Source organism: Chrysochloris asiatica, unplaced genomic scaffold (assembly GCF_000296735.1).
Source record: "Chrysochloris asiatica unplaced genomic scaffold, ChrAsi1.0 scaffold00190, whole genome shotgun sequence".
Taxonomy (NCBI): Eukaryota; Metazoa; Chordata; class Mammalia; order Afrosoricida; family Chrysochloridae; genus Chrysochloris; species Chrysochloris asiatica.
In genome coordinates this window covers 3,465,659-3,488,566 of record NW_006408708.1, presented here as the reverse complement: position 1 = coordinate 3,488,566, position 22,908 = coordinate 3,465,659, and the positions used below count along the sequence as shown (strand labels likewise).

The 22,908-nt window shown below is 39.8% G+C and overlaps 1 protein-coding gene across 2 annotated transcripts in view; it reads right to left on the bottom strand.

Moving 5' to 3' along the window:
• Window positions 1–22,908, bottom strand: part of SMAD1 (SMAD family member 1) — a 126,322-nt gene that overhangs the window by 7,461 nt on the left and 95,953 nt on the right. For both annotated transcript variants that reach the window (XM_006872271.1, XM_006872270.1), the window contains exons 4-5: window positions 21,163–21,279; window positions 11,498–11,719 (exon numbers count right to left, since the gene is read on the bottom strand). In XM_006872271.1, the coding sequence (XP_006872333.1) occupies window positions 11,498–11,719; window positions 21,163–21,279 (339 nt within the window). The remainder of the gene's footprint in view (window positions 1–11,497; window positions 11,720–21,162; window positions 21,280–22,908) is intronic.

Genomic DNA, 22,908 nt, shown 5'->3' with positions numbered 1-22,908 from the left:
TTTGAACTGCCGACCTTGTGGTCTGTAGTCCAGTGCTGATTCTACAACACCACACCAAGAGTTAGGTACATGGATATTCTATTGGTAGTTAGATACATAGACTCATAGTGACCCTTTATACGGTTTCTGAGGAGTGGCTACTGAGCTAGAACTGCCAACTGCAGTTCAAATAGACCTTGCAGTTCAGTGCATTAACCCACAGAGCTACACCAGGACTCATATATATTTGATCTTAAATCCATATTTATGCAAATGATACAATCTTAGCTATCTGGACTGGTTACCAAAATGTCTGAGTGTCGATGTGCATGTCCAGTAGGTCTCTGGGAAATCATTTAACTAAACCCTTAAGAATTATTAACAATGTTCAACAGTTTCATTTTGATAATAAGCATTTAATGCTCTCGTTAGCCTAAATTGAACGAGTAGTCCCATGTCAAAAAGAAAAGAAAAAAGTAATGGCGTAATAAAGCCTGGGGCTTGAATATGGAATTTTTTTATATGTTCATCACTTAAGCTCTGCTGCATTTATCCTGCTCTTGGGCTGTTTAACAGTTTTGGGGGTAGAAAGAAGGGAGGAGAAGACCAAAGTAGAGAATCTATGAAGCCACAGGTGGAGGAATCACTGCTGAGAACTGTAAGATGTAAGGTCTGATTAAATAAAAAAAAAAAAACCTGGAAAAATAATTCACACTGTGTGAAATCTGATCTCACTGAATTACCACCTGCTCCAAACTTCTTCCTGTGAGATCCAGAGCACTAAAATTTTAGGAAATTGATCGTATCCAGCCTTTAAAAACAAGAAAGGAGGAGAAAAAACCCCAAACCCAACATTCTGACAAAGTCCACATCATTAAGATAGATTATCTTACACAGGCCACCCAGTAAAAAAGAGATATACGCCATGTGGCTTTAAATGACCCACCTTGCAGGGAAAGGTAACTCTGGCACGGTTGTTAATACTGAAACTATCATCTCATATAAAATGCTACGTGTTGTGTTTATATGTACCCATATTGGCTAAGACTTCTTTTTTCTCCCTAATTAATAACAGGAGTCTTGGTGAGGCACTTGTAGGAAAAGCATGGGACCGCAAGGTCAGTTTGAACCACAAGGTTGACAGTTCAAACTTACAGTTGCTCCTTGGAAATCCTATACAGGAACTGGCTTGGCAACATGTAACAACAATGATGATATGATGAATTTTCGCTTTAGAAAATTAACAAAGTAAAACAAAATATAAAGAATCAAAACCTATTATCACTCCTTGGGTGGCCTTGATGCAATAACTGCTAAAAGTTTGACACAGTGCATTCAGTCTTGGGGATCATTCAACATTTTTTTTTAGTACACATTTAAACTACCTGCATGATTGCATGGATGTATCAATTAATTTAACAATTCTCCCATTACTGGACCATTTCTGAGATTATAACAATACTGCTATGATAAGTGTCTTTGGACAACTTTGGGTAATATCCTTAGGCATTGTTGTTGTTGTTATAAGTGCCATCGAGTCGATTCCAACCCATAGTGACCCTGTATAGGGTTTCCAAGGAGCAGCTGGTGAGCTTAAACCACCGACTTTACAGTTCAAACGACTTTGCAGTGTGACGCTTTAGCCCACTGCGCCATACCAGGACTATGTAGGAGAGGTCCCTAAAAACTAAATGACTGGATCGAAGAAGGCCCTTGATTCGTTTTGCCAAATGACTTTCCAGAAAGCCTGTGTATGAGTGAGTATCTGTCTCTTCTCACCTGTGTCAGTACTGAGTGTAAACATAAAATGTCATAATTTATAGGTGAAGAATAGTGTCATGATATTTGTGGCTACTAATGAGGTGAGGATGGATATGCTCTCAAGTTTTTAAGTCATCTGCATTTCTCTTATGAATCCATGCTTCATATTTCTTGCCCATGGATCCCAATAAAACCAAATTAATTTGCTGTGAAGTAGATTCTGACCCACGGCCACTTCATGTTTCTCAGAGTAGAACTGTTCTTCCGAGGGTTTTTATGACTTTGACCTTTTTGAAGCAGATTGGCAGGTTTTTCTCCTGAGGTATCTCTGGGTGGGTTCAAGTCACCAAACTTTCTGTTAGTATCTAAGCATTTAAAAATGTGTGCCACCACTGGGGACTCTTGGGCCCAGAGTCAGTGACACAGCCACAGAGGACTAGAGTGGAGAGTGAAGTGTCCAGCTGATAAGAAGAGAAGGCATATGCACAAGAACACCCACACTTGCAGATAATGTCCACTTGACCTGGCTTCACTGACTGAATGATCAGAGCTCAACTAGAAGAAGAAAGATGAGGAAAAAAAGAGTAATCTGATACAATTTGATGAACCTGACCTATACCTATGGATGCAAGAGCTCAAAAGAGGGAACAAATCTTTACAGCAAGGATTATTCCCACCCTCCTCTCCATACACAGAGTAGACAGGGATGGGCAAACTTGGACACTGGCTACCCAAAATGGGGGGGGGCTACAAAGGCAAGAAATGACTGGCTTTCAAGATGGAACTTAGATCCAGAAGGTATGAAGGAAGGTAGAATATCCACTGATTAGTATCCAGTCTGTCTGGGCGGGTCTAATGAAAGGAGATGGGATAGGTTTCTTGTGACACAATAGTGAATAATTGTTATCAGGACTGATTGTGAGAGTTGGAAATGTAAAAGTGGAAGTTTTGTAGCAAAAGGAAGGGAGTGATTGACTTTGCAGTCTAGGAGTGGAGGTACCTGGGATCATCAAGGGAGAAGAGCAGAGTGCGGCACCCTACCCAGAGAAGCAGTGACGCCAGAGATGGAAGCAGAGATGATGACATGGAGAGATGGAGCAGCTGGGGACTCTAGACCCAAAGAGGGAGAGGGGCTGTGTTCTCACGACCGGGTGGCAGGCTTGCAAGGTATACCCTTTGGTTGGCTTGATAATGCATGGAGGGGATTGTAACCATGACAATGAAATGATCTACAACAGGATGAATGTAAAGCTAATGTTCTCCCATGTAAACTATCACATAATTCACAATAAAACACTAAAAAACAAAAAAACAAAACATTTGTGCCACCAAGGGGGTCCTAATTATACCCCTTGCTGTTACTGCGTGGTACCACTGAGTTAGTTCTGACTCATAGCTACCCAATGTATGACAGATGGAAACAATGCCCAGTCCTGTGCCATCCTCACAATCTTTGCCAGAGCTCCTTATGTTAGTAGCGTAGTGGTTACGAATTGGGCTGTGAACCGCAAGGTCAGCAATTTGAAACTACCAGCGGTTCCGTAGGAGAAAGATGAGGCGTTCTGCTCCCATAAAGATTTACAGCCTCAGAAACCCCGTATAGGGTCGTTATGAGTTGGAACCAACTCCACGGCACTTAACAACAACAACGTTATCAGAGCTCCTTACATGCATATGAGGATACTAAAAATACTGTGGCTTGGATCCTGCACACCTTAGTTCTCAAACTGGTATCTTACTCTTGTACACTTTAAAGAGGTCTTGTGAAGCAGATGTGCCTAATGCAATACACGTCCGTCACTTGATTTCTTAACTGCTGCTTCCATGAGTGTTGACTGTGGAACCAGGAAAAATAAAGTCTTTGACAACTTCAGTCTTTTGTCTGTTTATCATGATGTTATTTATTGGGCCAGTTGTGAGATTTTTTAATTTCTTTATGTTGATCAGGTACAATCCATATTGAAGGCGGTATATTCTTTGGTCTCCATCAGTAAGCGCTCCAAATCCTCTTGGATTTCAGCAAGCAAGGCTGTGTCATCTGCATGCTGCAGAATGAGTAAGTACAGTTGATGAAAAGTTACAACCCTGATGTACACCTTTCCTGATTTGAAATTGCACAGTACCCCTTGTGTTCCAACAACTGCTTCTTGTACAGAGTCCACACAAATGTTTTGGAATTCCCATTCTTCACAAAGTTATCCATAATTTGTTAGGATCCACATAGTCAAATACTTTTACTAAGTCAATGAAGAGCAGACACACATCTTTCTGGTATTCTCTGATTTCAGCCAAGATCCATCTGATATCAGCAATGCTGTCTTTCATTCCAAGTTCTCTTCTAAATCTGGCTTGAGTTTCTTGGCAGTTCTCAACTAATGTACTGCTAAAATCATTTATGGATTATCTTCAACATAACTTTACTTGTGTATATTAATGATAATTGTTAGATAATTTCTGCATTTTTTAGATCATCTGTTTTTGGAATATGAATCTCTTCCAGTTGGTCGGCCAGGTAGATGTCTTTCAAATTTCTTAGTACAGGCAAATGAATACTTCTAGTATTGCTCCGTTAGTTGATTTTTTTTTTTTTTTGGGGGGGGTACAGTTAACCTGGTGTTCTGTCATATCCTGGAGCCTTGTTTTTTGCTAACGCCTTCAGTGCAGGTTGGACTTCTTCCTCCTCAGTATCATTGGTTCTTGATAATATATTACTTCCTGAAACAGCTGAACGTACAACAATTTTTCTTGGCCCAGTAACTATGTGTATGCCTTCTACCTTCTTTAGATGCTTCTTGCTTCGTTTAATACCATTGGCCACAAAATCCTTTAATCAAAAGTGGAGGCTTGACTGAGAGTGAAGCATCCAGCTGATATGAAGTGAGGGAAATGCACAAGAACACCGAAACTTGCAGATAATACCCATTTGACCTACCCTCAACGGCTTGATAATCAGAACTTGACTAGAAGAAAAAAAAATTTGTTTTTGATAATGGAAATGAGGGAAAATTGCTACAATTTTGATGAACTTGGCCTATACTCATGAAGGGAGTAGCTCAAAATACCAACAGAGAGGGAAGGAGTCTTCACATCAAGTATCAATGCTAATACCTCTGTACACAGGGTAGATAGGGACGGGCAAGTTAGACATTGGCTACCTAAAATGAGGGGGCGATAAAGACATGAAGTGACTGTCTTACAAGGTTTCAAGAGAGAGTTTAGTTTAATAGTGTGTGGGGGAATGTAGAGTCCCCACTAAATAGTTTTCATCTTGTCTAGATGGGTCTGGTAAAAAGAGATGGGGGTAAGATTCTTATGATTCAACAGTGAGTAATTGTTATCATGACTAATTGCAACTGTCACAATTGTAAAGTTAGAAGTTTTGTAACCAAAACAGGGAAGTAGTTAATCTTACATTCCAGAAACAGAGGACCCCAGGAACATCAAGGGAGAAGAGCACAAGTGGAATGCGGGACCTTATCCAGAGAAGCAACAACACCAGAGATGGAGGCAGAGACGGGGACATGGAGAGGGAGCAGCTGAGGACTCTAGATTCATGGAAAGAGAGGGACTGAGAGCTGGCGGCCAGGAGGCAGGCTTGCCGAGTGTGTGCTTTGGTGGTTTAAATTATTATATATGCCTGAGTGTTTTTTTAAAACAAAAAATAGCTAAAATGAATAGAGAGAAATACTGTTAACTGATGGTACATGGAGGGGATTATAATCATTGTAATGAAATAAAGTATATGATTTGTTGAATGTAAAACTGATGATCCACCCTGTAAACTTTCACTCAATTTCACAAAAACTTAAACAAAAAAGTGGAGGTCTGAATTTATATGTATATACATACATACATACAAACAGACAGATAGACACACACATATGTGGTGGTTGGTGGTTATGTGCTGTGGAGTTGATTCCAACTCATAGCGACCCTGTACAGGGTTTCCGAGGCTATAAATCTTTACAGAAGCAGAACTCCTCATATTTCTCCCACGGAACAGCTGGTAGTTTTGAACTACTGACTTTGCGGCTCGCAGGTCGATTTGTAACCACTACACTGCCAGAGTTCTCTCTCTCTCTCTCTCATATATATATATATATATATATATGTATATGTATATGAATATGAGAGCGAGAGAGAGAGAGCGCGTGAAAGAGCACTGTTTATTACTTCTCTAGAGAACCCAGGCTAAAACACCATTCCTCTTCAATTTGTCATTCCCAGCAAAACAGACCATATATAATTGTCCAACTCCAAATGGTCAATACCAATCCATTTCAGCTCACTAATGCCTAGGATTGTCAATCTTTTTTGCATTCCGTTTCATTTTTAATTGAATTCCAATTTTCGAAGATTCATACTTCGTACAATCAATGTTCTAATCAATAATGGATGTTTGCAGCTAGCTGTTTCTTCTTGTTTCGAGTTGTGTCCCATTAGCAAATGAAGGTCCTGAAAGCTTTGTTCCATCCATGCCAGTAAAGTGAATTCTACTATGAAGAGGCAGCTTTTACCCAGTTGTATTTTCAGTGCCATCCAACCTGAGGGGCTCAGCTTTCAGCACTGTATCTGACATTGTTCAGCTGCTACTCATAGGTCTTCAGTGGCTAACCATTCAGAACTGGTCTACTTCTCCTTCATCCTAGTCTATATTCGTCTGGAAGCTCCACTGAAATCTGTCCAATATGAGTGACCTTGCTGGTATTTAAAATGTCACTGGTATGGCTTCCAGCATCACAGCAACACACAAGCCATCACAGTACCACAAACGGACAGATGAGGGGTGACACTATTGCTGGTTCAGGTCATTTCTGTGACTATGCAGAATAGAAGTGGTTCGAACCTACTAGCATCTGTGGGAGAAAGATATAACAGTCTGCTTCTGTAAAGATTTGCAGCCTTAGAAACCCTATGGAACTGTTCTACTATAGGGTTGCTAGAAGTCAGAATGAACTTGATGGCAAAGAGTATATTAGGAATGTTATTTTCCCCCTTTATTGTATTTTCTAACTGGTTAAAAGGAAGTTTCCTGATTAAAGGGAACTGACTTACAAAAATGAGAGGAAAAAAGATTTTAAGGTTTCTAAGTAAACAATCATATAATTTGAACAGACACACTGTTCATATGTAATGTTAGCATGGGGGAAGGAAGAAAGGCACTCAAATACTTCTAGTATGTGAGCAAATTACTAAACGCTTTCTGGAAAGTAATTTAGCAAAAAAAAAAATGTCAAGAGTTTTTGACCCACTAATTTCACTTCAAGAATATTTCCCAAGGGGGGGAAAAAAAATCAATTACCCATGCATAGCATCTGTAAATAATGAGAAACATGGCTTATTTCCATTCTGTATAATTCCACCATTTGAGAACATTAGCCAGGACATCTGAAACAATTTTAAATAACAGTATTCCAAGAATCCCTATTTCCCCCTAATTTTTAATACAAATGTTCTAGGTACACTGTTTTTTAACTACTTTGGGGTAATGATTATCTTTAGAACTTGATAAATATATCCTTTCACATCACATGTCTAGAAGACATCTATGCATATTATGAACATAAATTCTAGCATTTCATCATTAAATGTGATGAAAACTGTTAGTCTGAAATAAAACAAAGAATGTCTGAATACCCATATACACATCTGAGTCCTGGTGTGGCCTTGTGGGCTAAGGCATCAGACTGCAGAATCATTTGAACTGCAAGGTCAGTGGTTCAAGCTTACCAGCTGCTCCTTGGAAACCCTATACAGGTTCACTATGGGTCGGAATCGACTCGACGACACTTAACAACAATATATACACATTATCCAGATTCCTCGACTGTAAACCATTCAGTCCATTCACTCTTTTTAAACGTTTTATTGTTTATTATATGATAGTTTACATGAGAGAACCTCAGTTCCATATTCATTCCATCGTATATCATTACATTGCCATGGTTCCAATCCCTTCCATGCCTCGTCTTCCGACCTAAGGGCATATCCTAGAAGCCTGTGCTCTACCATCCCCTCTCAGTCTTCGGCCCACAGTTCCTCTCCCTCTCTGGATCCAAAGTCCCCAGCCGCTTCATCCCTCCTTGTCATCATCTCTGTCTCCATCTCAGGCATCCCTGGTTCTCTGGGCGGGGTCCCGTTCTCGGCTCTTATCCAGGGGCCTCTGCTTCTAGACTGGAGAAATAATCGCTCTCTTCCTTGCTACAAAACATCTACCTTTGCATTTCCAACCTTCACAATCCGTCTTGATAACCATTATTCACTACAGTATCCCACGTTGTTACCCATTTGCATTTCATTTCATCAGTTCCACCTAGACAAATTGGATAGTACTCACTAGTGATTCTGCCTTCCTCCATGCCCCCCTAGCTCTAGGTTCCCTCTTGAAGGCTTGTAAGCCAGTTATTTCTTGCCTTGTAGTCCCTCCCTCCCCATTTGGGTATCCAATGTCCAAGTTGCCCCTCTATGTCTACTCTGTGTGTGGAGGGGGTGGGAATGTTTCTTGCTGTAAGGATTTATCGCCTCTTTTGTGTCACTGCATTCGTATGCATAGGTCAAGTTCATCAGCTTGGATCAGCTCAATCTTCTCTACCCCACCCCACCCCCCTCTTCTTTCTTCTCCTGGTTGAGCTCTGATCATCCAGTCATCCAGTCCAGGTCACATGGGTGTCATCTGCAAGTGTGGGTGTTCTTGTGCACATGCCCCCTCTTCCCATCAGCCGGCAGCTCCATTCTCCACTTGAGTCCTCCGTGGCCACGTCACTGACTCCGGGCCCAGAAGTCCTCGGGTCTCCTCGCACTGCTTGCCAATCAGGTCCCCAATGGGGTCCACAGAAGCCCTCTGAATATTGTGAGGCTTAGCTCGCCGCTTCATTGCTGCCTATAACCCATTTCTCCCGAACGGTGATGCATGTGTTTACCAATTTACTCCATTTACTCTTAACATTTGTGCTCTCCCTTTCTACTATCCTCCTCTATACACAGATTCTAACATAGGACTGATTTATGTTGCTGTTGTTAAGTGCTGTGGAATCAGTTCCAAATCACAGCAGCCATGTACAGGTTGTAAATCTTTGTGGGAACCAAAAGCCTCGTTTTTTCCTGTGCAGCAGCTTGTGGGCTCAAACTGCTGAGTTTGTGGTTTGCAGTTCATTCAGTGTTTATCCTACATAGTCACCCAGTATCTAGATTTCTACGTTGTGACCATTTCGTGCACATACTCATCATTTGTGCTCTTCCTAGCTACTGCCCCCCTCTCTCTCTAGATTCTCTCATAGGACTGTTTTATAGATAGCTCGGTATATCTACATTATTTTTCCGGAACCATTTTTTCATAACCCTTTTTCTTTTCCTAAGACAAGAGATATTCTTGTAAATAGCCACAGTATAGTCAGCAATGCCAGAATATTTAACATTGATCACTACCAGCAAATATAACACTTCTACCTAATCTACCATTCATATTCTAATTTTGCCTGCTGATGCCAATAATGGCATTTGTATTATTTTTTTCTTGTCCAGTGTAGGATCATGTGCAGACATATGTACTACATACAGTCCCGGTATGGCACTGCGGGTTAATGCACTGGACTGCAAGTGGTTTGAACCACAATGTCTGCAGTTTAAGCTCACTAGGCACTCCTTGGAAACCCTATACATGGTTGCAAATGAGCTGGAACCGACTCGAGGCACTTAACAACAACCACAGCAAACCTGGAACCTTTCCACAACTTCTGCTGATATTTTGGAAAAATACAGTCCCCTCTCACCCTTTTTAGTGGCATGTTTCTCATTTGGGGTTTGTCAAATGTTTCCTCATTATGAGACTCAGATTTACATTCTCAGCTGCAATATTGCATAAGCGATGTTAAGTCCTTTGGGTGTCACAACTGGAGATACATACCATGTTCATCTGTCTTTTGTTAGTAGTGTCAGTTTTGATCATCCAATCTGTTCAATCTCTCTACTGTATAAATATTGCCTTTTATTCTCCTTTGTAGCTAATCTGTGAGGAGATCCTTTAAGGCCATGCAAATATCCTGCTCTCTCTCTCTATTTGACATCTATTAATGATTCCTGCCTGACCCATAGTATGATGGCTACAAAATGATGGCTTTTCTCACCAAGCACTCCTCTACACTTAAGCAACAGGACTTGCCCATTCATCTCTTTATTTATTATTGGCATGGACTTAAGAAGTACAATGACTTTTTAATGGATTAAAATTCATTATTGCACTTAATTCATTTGGTGTTCAAATTGTCCCAGAGGCAGCCCAGTGAAAGGTATTCTTTCAAGTCAGCTCCAATAACATGCTTCCATCATTCTCATAAGCATTTCTTTACTTTCTGGCATAAAGAGATGCTAAGAACATACTGTGTGAAATTGCCCAGCTTAGAAGTCAGTCATTTTTCCAAAACACCTTTGACTCTTTTGATTGGAAAGAATGTTAAAAGATCAAGATATGTGCACTGGATTTGCTTATCACTCTTGGGTATATCTTGGCTCTGTCAGTGAGTAGTTCTAGAGACTATGTTCATGTACAAGCGACTTCAGAAAGTTCGTGGGAAAATGAAAAGATAAAGGAATTTTCCCATGAACTTTTTGAAGCCCTTTCATATACACACAAATGTGATTATATATAAAAGCACACATACATATATATGAGCGCGTACGCATGCATGTACATGCTGTTCTTGATGCTGTTGTTGTTTGGTACCAATGAGTCAATCCCCTACTAATGGCAACCACATGCACAATGGAACAAAATGCTGCCTGCTCTTGTGCCATATCCCCACAACTGACTGCAGATATCACTGGTGTGAACCACTGAGTTTTCACTGCCTGATTTATGGACAGATAGTACCAGGCGTCTCTTCAGGAAGCTCCTGAAACCTGTTTGGCACCATAGCAACATGCACGCCTACAATGGTAGATGCAGATAGCTGAGCGTGAAGTGCATTATCCAAGAATCAAAGCTGGGTCACACAATGTTGTTGTTGTTAAGTGCTGTCGAATCGGTTCTGACCCATAGCGACCCTGTATAGGGTTTCCGAGGAGCAGCTGATGAGCTTGAACTGCTGACCTTGTAGTTCAAATGGCTTTGCAGTCTGGCGCATTAACCCACAGAGCCACACTGAGAGTCTATGATTAAAATCATGATTCCACAGATACCTCATCCATCTCCACAAACTTGTTTCCCTGCTCCTCCTCTATATAGCACGCCCCTTCTTCCAGAGTGAAAACCTAGGCTCCCAACAACATCCACACATTTCATCAATGTCATAATGCACCTACAATTTCAGAATTGTTTTGCTCTTAATTCTATACCTCCTCTTCTTATCCCATCTGGCCCAGACTGATGAGAGACAAACAGCCAAATACGATATTCATAAATTATTACAGATGAGTACTTTCTTTTCTTTATGCTGAGTTATGGTATTCATTTGAAATACAATTTAGTTTATTTGCTTTAGTTTGCTTTCAGTTTCTAGGCTGTAAGTCATTCTTCAACAGCTATTTATATAACATTCTTTAACAGGACAGTGCCCCCAAAGAGCAAATCACAAAAATCACTGACTGACATGTGAAGAACTTCCTGACAGTTCAAGCTAGAAAAAAAATATTTACCAAGTGCAGCAAGTGAACATTTTCTGGTATTTGCTACATTCATTTGCCACAGGAATTATTAAGTCTAGTCAGAGGGGACAGGAATTCAACAAATTTGAATTCCAAAGCGGTCAAAGGGAAAACTCACCTTTTCCAATATGCCGTCTTGTGTTTTCAATAGTGGAATTCCGGTTAACATTGGATAGCAGCCCAAGACAGAAACGGTTCTTGTTGTTAGAAGGATCAGTGAAGCCATCCACCAGCACACTTGTGGAGGAGGCATGGAACGCTTCACCCACACGATTGTTGAGCTCATAGTAGACAATAGAGCACCAGTGTTTTGGTTCCTCATAAGCAACTGCCTGAACATCTGTCAGAAAGAAAACATTTTAGTCAATCAAGGTTAGTGCCTCGGGCTCTTAAAAACTGAAACTGTTGCAAAGCTGGTTCAGGATCATAGAATAAAGACATGGAAAACCAATTGCTAACACAATGTATGAAAGTCATCAATGATGTCTAACGCAGGGATATTTTACTGTGACATTTCCCTGTAATTGGAAGTTTCTCCAATTACTAATAGAACTCCAAAATGCCAGCTAAGCAAACTAACCAACAGTATTTGCTGAATACGTGTAATATGCAGACACAGAAAATTGCTCTTACCACAGAACCTGCCTCACCATCTGAAGAAATGCAATACATAGCAAATGAAAACAAAATGAAAAGAGAATAAGGGGATATGAAATATTTCTAAAGTGCTTGTATAAAAAGGATTGTTGTTGTTGTTAAGTACTATCAAGTCAGTTCCAACTCAAAGTGACCTTATGGTACAACAGAATCAAAAAAATGCCTGGTGCTATGCCATTCTCAAAATAGTTGCTATGTTTGAGTACATTGTTATAGCCAATGAGTCAATCCATCTCACCGAGGGTCTTCCTCTTCATTGCTCTCTACCAACCCTGATGTACTTTTCTAGGGACTGGGCCCTCCTGAAAACATGTCCAAAGTACATGAGACAAAGTCTTCTAAGGAACATTTTGGCTATACTTTTACCAAGCAGATTTGTTCCTTCTCATTGTAGTCGATAGTACTTGCAATATTCTTTGCCAGCATCTTAATTCAAATGTACCAACTCTTCTTTAGTCTTCCGTATTCACTGTCCTGTTTCACTTGGGTCAAGCCACCTTAGTCCTGAAAGTGATGTCGTCTTCCTGTTTTACTGAGGTCATTTGTAGCATATTATCTGATGTAATATGTCATTCGATTCTCTGACTGCTACTTCCATGGGTATTGATTGTGGATCCTAATGAAATGAAATCCCTGACAAGTTCAGTCTTCACTTATCATGATGTTGCTTATTGGTCCCACTGTGGTTTATTTTGTTGTTGTCATTTATTGTTGATGTGTAATCCATACTGAAGACTGTAGCTACTGATCAGTAAGTGCTTCAAGTCCTTTTCAACTTTCAGTAAGCAAGGTTGTGACATCGGCATATTACACACATTGTTAATGAGTCTTCCTACCATCCTGATCTAATGTTCTTCTTCAGATAGTCCACTTTCTAAGATAATTTGTTCAGTATATAGATTGATTAATTACCATGAAGGATCTAACCCTGACATACATCTTTCCTTTGCAGTGTCCTTACTCTCTATGAGCAGCTGTCACTTGGTCTATGTACAAACTCCACATTTAGTTGAACACAATTTAGTGTTCTGGATTTCTCAGTCTCACAGTGTTATCCATACTGTGTTAGGATCAACACAGATGAATGCTTTTGTATAGTTAATAAAACATGTGAACATTTTTTCTGGTATTCTCTTCTGCTTTCAGCGAAGAACCATCTGACATGACATCAGCAATGATATCCCTTGTTCCACATTTTCTGAATCACCATGAAATTGTGGCAGAGTTCACTGTCAAAGTACTGTTGTAACTATTTTAAAATGATATCTTCAGGATAATTTTAATTGTTTGTGATATTAAAAATATCATTCAATAATATCTACATTCTTTTGGAACATCTATCTTTGGAATGGGCACAAATTAAAATCTCCTCCAGTTAATTGGCTAGGAAGCTGTCTTCTAGAATTTCCTGGCATAGAAGAGTGAGCACTTCCAACACTGCATCTATTTGTTGGAATATTTCAATTGATATTCTGTCAGTTCCTGGAGTCTTGTTTTTTGTCAATGCCTTTTTAGTGCAGCTTGGATGTCTTCCTTGGGATCTTGAGCATATGTTACCTCATGAAATGGCTGAATGTCAGTCAATTCTTCTTGATACAGTGATTTTATATATTCCTTCTATTATTATTATTATTGATTCTTCCTGGGTCACTCAATATTTACCCACAGAATCTTTCAATATTGAAACTTGAGGCTTCAGTTTTTTTCTTCAGCTCTTTCAACTTGAGAAATGTTTCAAATTTGAGCATGTTTCAAATTTATTCTTGAGATGGTCTCTAAAATTCAGGTGGAATATACCCAAGGTCTTTGACTCTCCTCAACTTATATTAATTTTGTTCAGCTTCTATTTAAACTTGTATATCAGAAATTGATGATCTGTTCTGCAGCTGGCCCCTGGCTTTGCTCTGACTGAAGATACAGAACTTCTCCATTTTTCTTTCTTTCCACAGATGAAAGATTTGATTCCTCTGTATTCCATCTGGCAATGTTCATGGGTATAGTCTCTGTTTATGTTGTTGAAAAAAGGTTATTTGATTTGTCTCGAAAAAATTTTTTTATCATGTAATCTGTTTTTTATCACGAAAGCCATTATTTTCCAACTACTGAACCTTCAATTTTCACTTCTGAATCACCAATAATGTTCCATGCATCTGTTTTTCTGTTTCTTTTGTGGTTGTTGAGACTATGCACAGGAAAACATACACCAACACCCAGTTTCTACATGTTCAACTTAGTGACACTGATTACATTTTTCCTTCACGTTGTGCAACCATTCTCAGCCTCCTTTTCTGAGCTGCTTCTACCTCATTAATGTATGCTCACTGACCTTTATGGTTTCTAGCTTATTGTTCGAGTTGATGTTGTCTGTTTGATCTCATACAGATTGTTCCTAAAAGAGCACAATATACAAGGCAGATCTCCTTTACTAATGAACCCAACTACCAGTTGGTTTTAAGATGACTTCATGGAAAACTTTTTGCTTCGGCTTTCTAGAGAGCTTCAGGGGTTAATCTACCCTCCTTGTCATCAGAAAGTATACAATCCATGAGAATGCGAATTTCTCTTCTACACTTTCCCCCTTTAGATCAAAATTATTCTGTGGAATATTTTATCATAATGTTTAGTAGTGGTAGCTGGGCACCATCCAGTCCTTTTAGCAGTTAGTTGTTCATTTCCTATTCCTGACTCTCCTTCTTCCTTTGTTGCTTCAAGTGAACAGAGACCATTTGTTGTGTGTTGGATGCCTGCTTGCAAGCTTTTATATCCTGCATCCCATGCAATTAATTATGAGGTAGAACAGAAACACTAAACACGTTATTAGGCCAACTAACTGGGATGTCCCATGAAAGCTTTATCACTGCATCTTGATGGCATATTTGATCAATTCAGACTGCAGAAGCTGGTAAAAATCTTCCAGTTTTTATCTTTGGCATTAGTAAATCTTCCAGTTTTTATCTTTGGCATTAGTGGTTGGTACATAAACTTGAGAATTAGCCATATTAAACTGATCTTCTTTGTAGGTGTACGGATATTATCCTATCACTGACAATGGTGCACTTCAGGAAAGGTCTGAAATGCTCTTTTGAGAATGAGTTTGACACCGTTTCTCTTCAATTTATAGCATAGTAGATGTTGTTGTTAAGTGTTGTTGTTGTTGGTAAGTATTGAGTCGGTTCCAACTCATAACAACTCTGTATAGGGTTTTCAAGGAGCGGCTGGTGGATTTGAACTGTCCACTTCTTTAGCCTATTAGCAGTCCAGTACTTTATCCTACAGCACCACACCTGGACGCCATAGCAGATCCTATGATCATCCAATTCAAAATGAGCAATACCAGTCCATTTCAGCTCACTAATGCCTAGGCTACCAGTCTTTAAACATTGTTTCATTTTTGACAACTTCCAATTGTCCTAGATTCATACTTCCACACTTTGATTATTAGTGGATGTTTGCAGCTATTTCTTCTCATTTTTTGAAAATCACAGTAGCAAGTGAAGGTTCCAAAAGTTTTACTCCATCCACATGTTAACATCAACTCTATTGTAGGGGACAGCTCTACCCCAGTTGTACTTTAAATGCCTTCCAACCTGTGCAGCTCATCTTCTGATACTATTCTCAGACAATGTTCCGCTGCTATCCATTAGGTTTTCACTGGACAATTTTTTCAGAAGTAGATCATCAAGTCTGTCTTAATTTGGATGCTATGCTGAAACCTGTCCACCATGGGTGACCCTTCTGGTATTTGAAATATCTGTGGTATAGTTTCCTGCATCACAGCAACATGTAAGCCACCACAGTATGACAAACTGACAGACTTTAGAAAAAGCATTAGTATGCCTGAGCTTTTTCAAAGCAATGAAAATCAGCTTCTAATTATTGATAAGAAATGACTTCATATTTAGTTGCCAATAACTATCCCAGCTACAGCTTTGCTCCAGTGCTCAAACTCAGGAAGAAATCCTGCCAGCTGGCCATTCTTACTGAATGAATCATATCTCTCTCATCCAGATTTCATGCTAACTTCCTTATATTTGCTTTAAGTCATGCAGAGCAGGTGTGTTTTGTCTCTCCATTCCCAGAATGGGCCAACAATGGAAATTACCAAACTTTACTGACAGGATGCAGCTTGTTAAGTCAAATCTCTTAAGACCAACAAATCTCCAAACAGAACTTGCTTCTAAAACATTTGCAACTAAAAGGTTTTAAAGATAAGTTCCTTCTGTAGTAAAACCTTTAAAGATTCCAAGAATAAAACCCACTGAATATCCAGTTTGCCAAATGTTAATGATCTGAGGTTTATGCAGCCTTATGTATATAATCATAATTTTTTTTTTCTAATGAAAGGAAATCTATATCAGAATCATGGACTCTTAAGTGTTAAGGGAAAATTACCATTGTGTTCTTAAATCCGTGCCACAAATATTAAAAGCACTTTTAGAATTCAGTAAAGAAAGCTAAGAAAACAATCATTAAAAAATCCACACATACACTAGTTGTTTAATACAATGAGGTGAGCTGAAAACACACACAGGCGCGTGCGCACACACACACACTATTGTTATTGATGGCTGAATGCCACTCCTATGACACTCTGAAGAGCTGATTTACAGCTGTCAAATCTTGAGGAAGCCTGCCACATCTTAATAGAAAGGTTCTTATCAACTTTCAGACTGATTCAAAGTACTATTCATTTTTTTTTAAAGGGCCAGAATCACTTTATAGGCCATACAGTCTCTCCTGCAACTACTCAACTCTGCTTGTGTAGTACAAAAAGCAGTCACATATATAAATAAACAAATATCCATGGCTGGCCAAGCTAAAATAAATTGCTATTTATAAAAATAGGCAGCAGGCTGAATTCACCTGTGAGCTATAGTTTGCTGAACTCTAATCTAGGAGACCTGGTGTGGCTCTATAGGATAAGCACTGGACTGCTAACTGCAAGGTCGATGGTTTAAACCCACCAGCACTTAGTAACAACAATCTAAGAAAACCACTAAGGTTTTTTTTTTTTTTTTTTAAAAAGGCCAATATCCTTTCCTACTGAAAATATTAACTGGAAACTTTTTTTCTAATGGAGAAAATTCTGAAAGCTACTTAAAAGGACTATTTTTTAAAATCAGACATTTTAGGCACAGCAACTAAAGTGGCATAAAATGAAACACTAGTTCCAGGGACCACATGCTCCTAACTATATTGTCGTGCTATGCCCTCTTTTGCTATGTTGTTGTTGTAATTAAGCGCCATTGAGTCAGTTCCGACTCATATCGACCCTGTATAGGGTTTCTTCCAAGAAGCGGTTGGTGAGCCTGAACCGCCAACCCTGCAGTTCAAATCAACTTTGCAGTCCAGCGCATAAATCCGCAACACATTAGGCCTCTTTTGCTACAATGTTCCCCAAATGCAAATTCCAAAGTTGTGTGACACAGGGGTTAGTCTCCTCAGTTTAATCATTTTACTGTTGGCTCACAACTACATGTTTGAAAGTGTGTTCTAGAGATGACCAGAATACATAAAATACAGAGCCAATTAAAAAATATATATATACATATACATATAAAATAAACACTGCCTTTACCTATGGTTGTTATTGCTGTTAAGTGTCATGGAGTTGGTTCCGACTCACAGTGACCCTAATAGTACAGGGTTTCTGAGGAGCAGCTAAAGCACTGACCATGTGGTTAAGCAGTCCACATTGGATCCATGACATATGAAGGGCTACCATGGCAGGCATAGCCAAGTGGAAACCATTAAAACTGCCTCTAGGAAAATGTTGTTAAAGTGCTTTTGAGTTGCTTCCAACTCATGTAGAGTAAACCAAAAACAGCGTATACAATATGTCAACCAATGAAGCATGCTGTGCTCTTTCCATCCGTATATAAGCACCACTGGTTTCACTTCTTTAGAGAATCCAGTTTAATAGAGACCATCTGAATATAGTTAATGGATGTGGCACTGCAGTGCAAAAGCAGCTCCTGAGGAAGCTGTCATGGCTGCACTTGGATACAGCCACGGGAGTCCATCATAAGGTGAGTCTGTCCATTCTGATTACCTATTCTGTCATTGGGACATCACTAGAGGATGACTTCAGGGACCCACTGCGAGATGAACCTTAGTTAAGACTCCATTACTAACTTGACCTCCATACATTAGAACGATGAATGGACTTCAAAAACTTGATGGAAAAACTTTTTTTTTTTGGGGGGGGGTGGGTATTTTAAATATTCAGGTTTTATTTTCATAGGAAAAATACAGAGAAGTGAAGAGCCTTTAAGTACATTGCTTCTTCCTGATAACTATCATATAATCTGGAATTGCCTGGTTTACCTACTGGATTATTCTTTTATTTACTTTAAGTTTTAATTGTGAACTGAGTGATAGTTTACTTGGGAGAACATCAGTTTTACAATCATCATCTTGCTGCAATGATTACAATCTCTCCGTGCACTGTCACTTAACTGTATTTGCTTTTATTCCCTTTGTTTTTGTTTTTTTTGGGGGGACGTACACAAAAACACTCAGGAATATATAGTAATTTATCTTTTCATTCCACTCTTCCACAAACTTTTTTGATGTTCCCTTGAATTTCTGTTACGAGATTCAACTCATTCCCTAATGAAGAGAGTACAAGGACAGAATTTCCCATACCATATCAGTGTAGGATGTAGAAGACAACTTTACAGGCAAACAGCCATGCATTCTGTTTTGCTACCTATCTTGTACATAAAGTTAAAAAAGTGTTCGTTTTTTAACTTTAAAATCAAATATTAAGGACTGCTAAAATGCAGGCAACTGTTGTTATTCTTGTAAGCGCCATCGAGTTGGTTCTGACTCATTCACAGCGACCCTGTTTAGAGTTTCCCAAGAGCGCTGCTGGGTTTGAACTGACGACCTTATAGTTAGCAATAATGTGCAGGACCCTAGCAAGCAGCTCTAGTAAAGACTAACTTATCTCCTATCTTTAAAAAAAAAAAAGAATGAAATAAGACATCGGGCAGTGTTTTGTTCTGCTGTGCACTAAGAATCGGTACCGAATCAATGGCACCCAACAACAACAACAGGAGTCCCTGGGTACTCAGCTGCTATCTGAAAAGTTGGTGGGCCGGGTCCACCCAGAAGGTCCTTGGAAGAAAAACACCTGGTGATCTACTTCTAAACGGTGACAGCCACTGAAACCCTAATGGAGCGTAGTTCTCTACTCTGATGCATGTGGGGTCACCACAAGTCCGAACTGACTTCATGGCATTTGGTCTGCTGGTTTAAGTAATCAAATTGTAGTGTAACTTCAATTTGCATAAACTCTATACAAACTGAATGGTTCATGCCACTTGACTGAAATAGTTTCTCTCTGTGGGAGGTAAATCTGCAACAATTTTTTTCCAACAGCATGGCCATTACATCATACAGGTGGCTCAGGGATTATCCCCAACTCATCTACATGAGTTCTCTGTTGACTTAAACCTACTCAACTTTCCACTGCAGACCTGGAGGACTGATGGCATCCTTCCTTCTGTCACTTCCAGGGAAAATACTAAGTTGGGAACAGAGGTCATTCCCTATTGGATTGAGAAAGAAACTCATCTTCAGGATAAAAATAGGAAAAAAGTCCCTCAAGTCCTTTCTGACAACAAAATTCTTGTTCTATGCCACTCACTTGATTTCAACTCAGACTGACCCTATATGGCGGAACAGCACTGCCCCATACAGTTTTCTAGGCTGCAAGCTTTATCGGAGCAGATTGCTAGCTCTCTTCTCCCATGAAGCCACTGGCCGGTTTGAACCACAGACCTTTTTAGTTAGCATCCGAATGATTAATCATTGTACAAGGTTGTTGTTGTTGTTGTTAAGTGCCACTGAATCAATTCTGATTCATAGCAACCCTGTGTAGGGTTTCAGAGAAGCAACCGGTAGGCTTGAACCACTGACCTTGCAGTTAGCAGTCCAGTGCTTATAGATATAAATAAATGTAACAAGGTTAGAAATAAATAAAGCGAGAAAAGAAAACAAATGCCGATGGTTTGTTTCTGCTGTAGCTAAGAAACTACCTGTTGTTGTTGTTCTTAAGTGCCAACGAGTCAGTTGCGACCCATAGCGACTCTGTATACAGGGTTTCCAAGGGTGTAAATCTTTACAGGAGTAGAAAGCCTCATCTTTCTCCCATGGAGCAGCTGGTAGTTTCGAACCGCTGACCTTAATGTTCGTAGCCCGATTCGTAACCACTACGCTACCAGAGCTCCTAAGAAACTAAATGAGGCTTATGGAAATCTAGTCTAACTAAGGAAGTAATCTTTTGGAAAGCCCAGCTACACGAATTTCCAATTCTGGAAAACGCAACTTCAATATTATGAGGCTTGGTATTTCATTGTATCACTCTGTCTTCTTAAAACCACCCCTTTTCTATACCACCAATTCAAATTAATAAGTATTATAGAACTACATACATCGCTCATCTGTCAGTTTGTTGTACTATGGTGGCTTGTGTGTTGCTGTGATGTTGGAAGCTATGCTACACAGTTTTTATATGTATATATACACACACATATATATGGCTACACAATTACAAGGAGCTCTGGTAGAGTAGTGGTTACAAATTGGGCTGCAAACCACAAGGTCAGCAGTTTGAAACTACCAGCTGGTCCATGGGAGAAAGTTGAGGCTTTCTGCTCCCGTAAAGATTTACAGCCTCAGAAACCCTGTACAGGGTCACTATGAGTGGGAACCGACTCCACAGCACATAACCACCACCACCACACAATTATGGAGTTCTACTACGGCACAACAGGATTAGCACAAGATCGCTAGGTCTGTTTGGACCACAAAGTCAGCAGTTCAGACTCACAGCCACTCCACAGAAACCGATTTGGCGGCACTTAACAACACCACCACAGTTGTATTCAAGCCCTCATTAAATCAAATGTGTGCTGTTGTTTTATTTTTTTTTTTTTTAAAAAAAGACTTATTTGGTGTTCAAATAAGTCTTTGTACTGATACTTTCTTATCATAATACTTTACCTTTCTTAAATAGCTACCTTTCTGAATATTAATAAAAACTGGTGAAAGAAACTAACATTTGGAAATGCAAACTCTGTAGCCTCTACAAAGGGAGTAAGTGACAATTCCTTTTACCTGCTCTGCTGATTTCTGAGGGCAGTGAAGGCGCCATCATATTTGTGTCCATTGGTTGTGAGCCATCCTGGGTCATGGGGTCTTCAGGAGGTAGGTAAGCAGGTGGGGGCGTATCAGCTACAAAGGTTAAAAAGAAGATGGTTTCTTCATCCACAACAAACACACAAGCTTAAAAAATACATTCTCAGAAAGAAGAGGGGCAAAAAAAAAAAAAAAAAATAACCTGCCACAATTTGATGAATTTTACCTATACTTACGAATGTAGTAGCTCAAAAAAGGGAACAAATCTTTACAGTGATGATCATGGGGGTAAGACACTTGTGGTACATATAGTGAATAACTGCCATCAGGACTGACTGTGAGGGTAGGAAATACAGAGGTAGATGTTTTTTGACAAAAGGAGGAGAGTGATTGATTTTGCAGCCCAGGAGAGGAGGTCCCTGGAACTATCAAGTGAGAAGAACAGAGAGCGGGACCCTACCCAGAGAGGCAGTGACACCAGGGATGGAGACAGAGAGGATGACGTAGACAGATGGAGTGGCTGGGGACACTGGACTCAGGGAGTGAGAAAAGCTTAGTGCTGGCGGCTGGAGGGTGGGCCTGTGTGGTGTACCCTTTGGTTATTTGATGATGCATGGAGGGTAATCATTGCAATGAAACGAAACACGATAGGGTGAGTGTGAAGCTGATGTTCTCCCATGTAAACCTCACATTAAAAACTTAAAAAAAAAAAATATATATATATATATATAAGGAGCTCTGGTAGCGTAGTGGTTACGAATCGGGCTGCGAACCGGAAGGTCAGCAGTTCGAAACTACCAGCTGCTCCGCGGGAGAAAGATGAGGCGATCTGCTCCCGTAAAGATTTACAGCCTCGGAAACCCTATTCAGGGTCGCTATGGGTCGAAACCGACTCGACGGCACTTAACAACAACAACAATATATATATATATTCTCTTCTGTGCTGAAATTCTTAACTAAGTTATCATCTCAACCTCCCTGTCAGAAGATCAAGGTGTGCTGGTGGTGGAGGGGTAAGTGCTCAGTTGCTAACTGAAAGGTCCAAGGTTCAAACCCACCAGCTACTCGGCAGGAGAAAGATGAGGCAGTCTGCTTCAAACCAGATTCACAGACTTAGAAACCCAATGGGGCAGTTCTACTCTGTCCTATAGGTTGCTATGTATTGGAATTGATGGAATGGCAATGGGTTTGGTTTTGGTTGCTCAGAAGACTGGTCCAACATTAGAGCTGACATACAATAATGCCTGAATATAACTACTATCTCATTAGCTTACACATCGTTAGTGAAAACTCAATGGAAGAAAAGTATGAGATGCTAGTTACAGAAATAGTCTGCCTACCCAAGATTGTGATATTTTACAACAATCAGAACAACACACAAACATATACATTCTACTTTGAGCAAACGCCTGCATTTTATGGATGGATAACAAACCTTTGAATGCTGCATGGGACTTCTTACCGACTTCTTTTGCATGAAACCTATAGCTCTAGGAATCTACCAGTTGGGTTTGAGAACAGCCTACTCATTTATACATTCATACTGTTAATATTCCATGACTGCAAGCAATTTGTTAAGACTACCTTTTCCCCACTCACTTAAATAATCCCTAGTTTTAGAATCCCTAAGCTAATAGAATTGACAGCTTCTATTTCAGAATTTAGATACTTTTTTTTTTTTCCCCCTGAAAAGCTCATAGCCAGCTGGCATTTAACAGTCCACCT